A 7,500-nucleotide genomic window follows, 5' to 3' on the forward strand; every position below is an offset into this window, starting at 1 on the left:
CATGACAGAGACTACACACACACACACACACACACACACACACACACACACACCTCATCTGTCTGTGCGGAGAGTACCCACTTGGAGGATACCTCTCCACAGCGGCGTCTCCATGGAGACGCTGAACACTACCTCTCCACAGCGGCGTCTCCATGGAGACCCTGAACACTACCTCTCCACAGCAGCGTCTCCATGGAGACGCTGAACACTACCTCTCCACAGCAGCGTCTCCATGGAGACGCTGAACACTACCTCTCCACAGCGGCGTCTCCATGGAGACCCTGAACACTACCTCTCCACAGCAGCGTCTCCATGGAGACGCTGAACACTACCTCTCCACAGCAGCGTCTCCATGGAGACCCTGAACACTCCACTCCGTTAAACCGAGACACTCAGATCCAGACGCTCCTCTTGTACACACACACATAAAACACACACACACACTCACAAACATGCATGCACACACTCACACACTAACTCACACACACACACATGCTGACACACACACTCCCAGTATCTCCCTCCCTCTGTCGCACACAAGCCCCTCCCCCAGCTTTCATTAATGCATCACGTGACCCGTGGCGCCTCATGCGATTGGCTCGTGCCTCATGCAGACATGTGTGAGCTGGGCGGGGTTAGCCATGTTGGTGAGGGGTTGGCATTGTGTTTATGAGTGTGTGTGTGTGTGTGTGTGCGTGCGTGCGTGTACGTGCGTGCGTGCGTGTGTGTGTGCGTGTGTGCGTGCACTTGTGTGCGTATGTGTGTGTGTGTGTGTACTTGTGTGCGTATGTGTGTGTGTGTGTGTGTATGTGTGTGTGTGTGTGTGTGTGTGTGTGTGTGTGTGTGTGTGTGTGTGTACTTGTGTGCGTATGTGTGTGTGTGTGTGTGTGTACTTGTGTGCGTGTGCGTGTGTGTGTGTGTGTGTGTGTTTCCATTCTGGAGCACAAAGCTTCTCTCACATGACAGTCTGCCATCAACATTATAAACTCTAGAACTACCCTTCTTAATGCATAATTAATTACCTGGGATAACGACCGCAGTGATTTTAATTACCTGGGATAACGACCGCAGTGATTTTAATTACATCGGATAACGACCGCAGTGATTTTAATTACCTGGAATAACGACCACCGTGATCTTAATTACATCGGATAACGACCGCCGTGATTTTAATTACCTGGGATATCGATCGCAGTCATTTTAATTACATCGGATAACGACCGCAGTCATTTTAATTACATCGGATAACGACCGCAGTGATCTTAATTACATCGGATAACGACCGCAGTGATTTGAATTACATCGGATAACGACCGCCGTGATTTTAATTACCTGGGATAACGACTGCAGTGATTTTAATTACCTGGGATAACGACCGCAGTGATTTTAATTACATCGGATAACGACCGCAGTGATTTTAATTACCTGGGATAACGACCGCAGTGATTTTAATTACCTGGGATAACGACCGCAGTGATTTTAATTACATCGGATAACGACCGCAGTGATTTTAATTACCTGGGATAACGACCGCAGTGATTTTAATTACCTGGGATAACGACCGCAGTGATTTAAATTACCTGGGATAACGACCGCCGTGATTTTAATTACCTGGGATAACGGCCGCAGTGATTTAAATTACCTGGGATAACGACCGCAGTGATTTTAATTACATCGGATAACGACCGCAGTGATTTTAATTACATCGGATAACGACCGCCGTGATTTTAATTACCTGGGATAACGACCGCAGTGATTTAAATTACCTGGGATAACGACCGCAGTGATTTTAATTACATCGGATAACGACCGCCGTGATCTTAATTACATCGGATAACGACCGCCGTGATCTTAATTACATCGGATAACAACCGCAGTCCTTTTACAGAGCTCAGGCTCAGCAGAGGGCCATGCTAGCTTGGCAACGAGAGGTCTGGTGAATAAGGGCAAGTTCACTCTGCAGCGCCCCCTATCTGTGGAGAGAGAGAGGGCATGTGAACATGCAGGATGGGGGGGAGGGGCTTTAGTGTTCTGCTTCACACAGCCAGCAGTGCTCTGCAGCGCCCCCTATCTGTAAGCTCATGCCAGCAGCACGCAGTACCTGATAACTATCCACCTCTCCATCTTCCTCCTGCATCCAGGAGAGAACATATATACACACACACACACCACACAACACACACAGACACACACACACACACACACAAATATACACACACACACACACACACACACACACAAATACACACACACACAGTCAGACATTTTAGACTGCTCTCACACACACCTGTGTGTGTGTGTGTGACGACCCCGCCTCTTCTGGTGGCTGGGAGAGCTACTTGTCTTTGTATTACAGATGCCCCGCAGGTGTGGCCAGCTCGTTCGTTATTGGGAACACCTGGGTCTGCTACTATAAGAGCACCGCCCACGGATTTCATGGGAGATTCAGAGAGAGAGAGAGATCGCGTGGAAGCCTTGCTCCCTACTGCTCGTCTTGGGCAATGCTCATCGCTCCGTACCTACTGAGATACAACATTCCATCTACTGCCCTAGCATGCATACATACACGACAACCTTACTGACTCACTGACTGCCCCATCTCACCGTAGTCTGGCCTGGTAATATAACCCTAGTCGCTAAATAAAATCATACTGTTTGGCGTTAAATCCTGTGTGACTCTCTGTTATTTGGCATGCCTGTGAGCCGGGCATGACAGTGTGTGTGTGTGTGTCCTGACCTGGTAGCTGTCGAGAGGGCGCTGTAGTTTGGTGGAGCGCACGGACACACACCCGACGGACACGGACAGGAGCGCCTCCACCAGCAGGGGCAGCGTTCCGGAGAACTGCACCGGCCGCACACACACCAGCAGCCTGCGAGAGTGACCCTACACACACACACAACACACACACACACACACAATAGTGATGTGAGACTCTCTGACTCATGCTATACTGTCTCACACACACACAGACACAGACAGAGACACACACACACACACACAGACACACACACACACAGCTCACCTGTCGCAGCTGGAAGACGCCCCCAGTGTTGACGTCCTTGGCAGGGCTCAGCTCTACAGCAGAATACTCCCCCTGTTCATTCAGCTCCTGGATGGAAACCCACAGCTCCAGCTGCCTAGACACCTCACTCCACCTAACACACACACACACACACACACACCACACACACACGCACACACACACAGACACACACAGACACACACACACACAAAGAAATAAAACAAATACAAACACAAAGATGTACATAACATATAAAACTGAATAAATGTGTATGTGTGCACCTGTGTGTGTGCGCGTGTGTGTGTGAGAGTATACCTGTCCTGCAGTGTGCGTGTGTCTGTGCGTGTGTGTGAGTGTGTGTGAGAGAGAGAGTATACCTGTCCTGCAGTGTGTGTGTGTGTGTGTGTGTGTGTGTGTGTGTGTGTGTGAGAGAGAGAGTATACCTGTCCTGCAGTGTGTGTGTGTGTGTGTGTGTGTGTGTGTGTGTGTGTGAGAGAGAGAGTATACCTGTCCTGCAGTGTGTGTGTGTGAGAGAGAGAGAGAGTATACCTGTCCTGCAGTGTGTGTGTGTGTGTGTGTGTGTGTGAGAAAGGGAGTATACCTGTCCTGCAGTGTGTGTGTGTGTGTGTGTGTGTGTGTGTGTGTGTGTGTGTGTGTGAAAGAGAGAGAGTATACCTGTCCTGCAGTGTGTGTGTGTGTGTGTGTGTGAGAGAGAGAGTATACCTGTCCTGCAGTGTGTGTGTGTGTGTGTGTGTGTGAGAGAGAGAGAGTATACCTGTCCTGCAGTGTGTGTGTGTGTGTGTGAGAGAGAGAGAGTATACCTGTCCTGCAGTGTGTGTGTGTGTGTGTGTGAGAGAGAGAGAGAGAGTATACCTGTCCTGCAGTGTGTGTGTGTGTGTGTGTGTGTGTGTGTGTGTGTGTGTGTGAGAGTATACCTGTCCTGCAGTGTGCGTGTGTGTGTGTGTGAGAGAGGGAGTATACCTGTCCTGCAGTGTGTGTGTGTGTGTGTGTGTGTGTGTGTGTGTGTGTGTGTGTGTGTGTGTGGTGTGTGTGTGTGAGAGTATACCTGTCCTGCAGTGTGTGTGTGTGTGTGTGTGTGTGTGTGTGTGTGAGAGTATACCTGTCCTGCAGTGTGTGTGTGTGTGTGTGAGAGTATACCTGTCCTGCAGTGTGTGTATGTGTGTGTGTGTGTGTGTGTGTGTGTGTGTGTGAGAGAGAGAGGGAGTATACCTGTCCTGCAGTGTGTGTGTGTGTTGTGTGTGTGTGTGTGTGGTGTGTGTGTGTGTGTGTGTGTGTGTGTGTGAGAGAGTATACCTGTCCTGCAGTGTGCGTGTCTTGGCCTGCAGTGCACTGGGCTGCCAGCGGGGGGAGCCGTTTCCTGCACAGCGATGCCCCCAAACCTCTATGGCCAGAGCGCCCTCACAGATGAACTCCACAAACTCCTCAGTCACATGCACCACGTAGTCCTGCACACACACACACACACACACACACACACACACACACATATTACATATATATAAATAAAAACATACACAGAAACAGGCAGACACACGCATGCATTCACTCACACACGCCCACACCCACACATACACACACACACACACACACACACACACACACATCCACACACACACACACACACACACACACATCCACACACACACACACACACACACACATCCACACACATATTAAAGAGCTATGTCAACAGTAAGTAAATCATGGGAGTCCACCACGCGTAGCGCAGGTTACTATGGTAACCAGCATCGCTCACCTTGCAGTGGTCGAAGCGTACAGTAAACGGGCCGTCGCCAGGGCGATGGGTGGGCGTGTCTGGACTGACCATGGGCGGGGCTACAGCTGGCTCCGCCTGCCCCCAGAAGCCGTACTGACAGAAGACGAAGTTGGAGAGGCTGGGGGGGAGGCCTGTGGCCTCACGGATACACACCTGAGGGGGAGAGGGGGTTAGGAGTGTGTGTGTGTGTGTGTGTGTGTGTGATTTTCTAACCGCAACGTCCGCGATTACATTTACATTTAGATTTACATTTAGTCATTTAGCAGACGCTTTTGTCCAAAGCGACGTACAAGGGAGAGAACAGTCAAGCTAACAGCAATAAAAAACATGGTGTAACAATAAATACTACTTTACATGAGAATTAGAAAACAACAACCTAGAAAAAAGGAAAAAGAAGTGCAGGAATGTAACTGCTGAAGTGCAAGTTAAGCGCTAGTCAGGTGCCAGTTAGGAAGGGAGGTGCTCTCTGAAGAGTTGGGTCTTCAAAAGCTTCTTGAAGGTAGAGAGGGACGCCCCTGCTCTGGTAGTACTAGGTAGTTCATTCCACCAACGTGGAACTACAAATGAGAATAGTCTGGACTGCCGTACTTGCACAGACGGCAGTGCCAAACGACGCTCACTAGACGAGCGCAGCGTCCTGGGTGTAACATTTGCCCTTACAAGAGCATTTAGGTAGGTGGGAGCAGAACCCGCAAGCACTCTGTAGGCAAGCATAAGTGACTTGAACTTAATGCGAGCAGCTACTGGCAGCCAGTGGAGCTCAATGAGTAGCGGGGTGACGTGTGCCCTTTTCGGTTGGTTGAACACCAGACGCGCCGCCGCGTTCTGGATCATCTGTAGTGGTTTCACCACGCAAGCCAGCAGGCCCCGTTAGGAGGGCGTTGCAGTAGTCAAGGCGGGAACTCACCAACGTGGTCTAAAAGATAAAGTAGTATTTATTGTTACACCATGCTTTTTATTGCTCTTAGCTTGACTCTCCCTTGTACGTCGCTTTGGACAAAAGCGTCTGCTAAATGACTAAATGTAAATGTAAATGTAAGATAAATAAATAAAAAACAGTGTTTAAAAAGTGCATGCCTTGTGTTTATACTAGTGCTGTCAGTTTAACGCGTTATTAACGGCGTTAACGCAAACCCATTTTAACGCCGTTCATTTTTTTATCGCGAGATTAACGCGAATTTTTTTTATAATTTTTTTTTTTTTTTTAGATAAACATTCTTTTTGGCCTCGCAAACTGTGTAGTAGGCGAACGTTACGGTTTGAGTGAATGGTGAGCGCGATACCGCGAAATGGATGATAAAAAGCTTCTGAATGGAAAGTTTACTTTTAAAAGTTGTGTTGTGCAAAAGAAGCGAGCTTCACTGTTGTCTGAAAATGTCAACAGGCAGCTGGCTGAAAGCAAAGAAGTAGTAGGCTTACCTTTTATTGGTAACCTAACTGTTACGGTTCAATGTTTCTGAAATAAGAGGCCTGACTGCTATGTTCCCAGCAAACTTGAAAAAAAGAAAATATTAAGCCATGGTTTAAACTGCACTATAGGCTGAGTCCTTGTTTACCTGAAATGTGCACTTTATAATTTTATTTTGTACCGCCCTGTTTGGCAATATTGGGTTTTCAATAAAATAAACATTTTGCATAAAGCAAGCCAATCAACTTTTCCATGTTGATAAGGGCATTCAAATAAAAATAAAAAGATGGAAAAAATAAATAAACGAAGGGACATTTAGAATAGATAAAAATTTGCGATTAATCGCGATTAATTTTGAGTTAACTATGACATAAATGCGATTAATCGCGATTAAATATTTTAATCGTTTGACAGCACTAGTTTATACTTACAATGACTTTGTTTAAATTACTTAAATGCACAGTGGCAAAGCCACCGATTTGTTGTTCTTGTTTCTGTAATGAGCAGTTAAATAAAAATGTAAAATGTGGGAAAGAATGTTTTACACTAAATGTATCTAATATTGTGTTGGTCATGTTGAAATCATTCATTAAGTTTTGTTAGGAAAGAAAATAGGCTAAAATTTTAAAAATCGCATATTAAATCGCAATCGCAATATTGGGGAAAAACAATCCTCCCTAGAATGGCCCTCGTCCAATCATACCTTAGCAACCGCTACTAAGAGAAGAGGGTCCGACAACTTTGAGGTCTGAGCAGCATGGTGAAACAGTGTGCCTACGGGACTTGTAGGTCTGACACACGATACCCTGAGAGATTAGAGGGACGCATCGTTTTTTTCCGCATTTCCAAAGCCCAAAACACAGGAGGAAAGGTGCCTGCTGTTGATTAAACAGTGTGGGAGACCCCACTCCCAACTCAATATATCGAGAAACACATATATGTCTACTGCAAAGTACATGAAGCTGCTTGCAGCTAGCTATCTAGCGAACTACGCTATCGCTAGGTATGATAACTAACTATCTAGTTGAGAGAACATCCCCAAACAGTTATGGTTCATGACAACTAGTATTATTACCTATACAAGTACATAACTAGTCTCTCCAACAAATGTGTTAATGATAAAATCAAAATGTTAATGTTACCGTCAAAATGTTAATGTTACCGTCTGTAAAATTGCTCGCTGAGCTATCCTAGCTAGCGATAGCAAACGCCATCAAGTTGCCAGGAGCTTAACATACTGTATCAATGTTGAACAAAACGTCCCAAAAGGC

The 7,500-nt window shown here is 46.9% G+C and overlaps 1 protein-coding gene across 1 annotated transcript in view; it reads right to left on the reverse strand.

Moving 5' to 3' along the window:
* Positions 1 to 7,500, reverse strand: part of kif13a (kinesin family member 13A) — a 56,076-nt gene that overhangs the window by 10,377 nt on the left and 38,199 nt on the right. Inside the window, 5 exon segments of the mRNA XM_031575973.2 lie at positions 2,102 to 2,131; positions 2,738 to 2,884; positions 3,024 to 3,156; positions 4,338 to 4,489; positions 4,801 to 4,974. Of these exon segments, the coding sequence (XP_031431833.1) occupies positions 2,102 to 2,131; positions 2,738 to 2,884; positions 3,024 to 3,156; positions 4,338 to 4,489; positions 4,801 to 4,974 (636 nt within the window).

This window comes from Clupea harengus, chromosome 11 (genome assembly GCF_900700415.2).
Source record: "Clupea harengus chromosome 11, Ch_v2.0.2, whole genome shotgun sequence".
NCBI lineage: Eukaryota > Metazoa > Chordata > Actinopteri > Clupeiformes > Clupeidae > Clupea > Clupea harengus.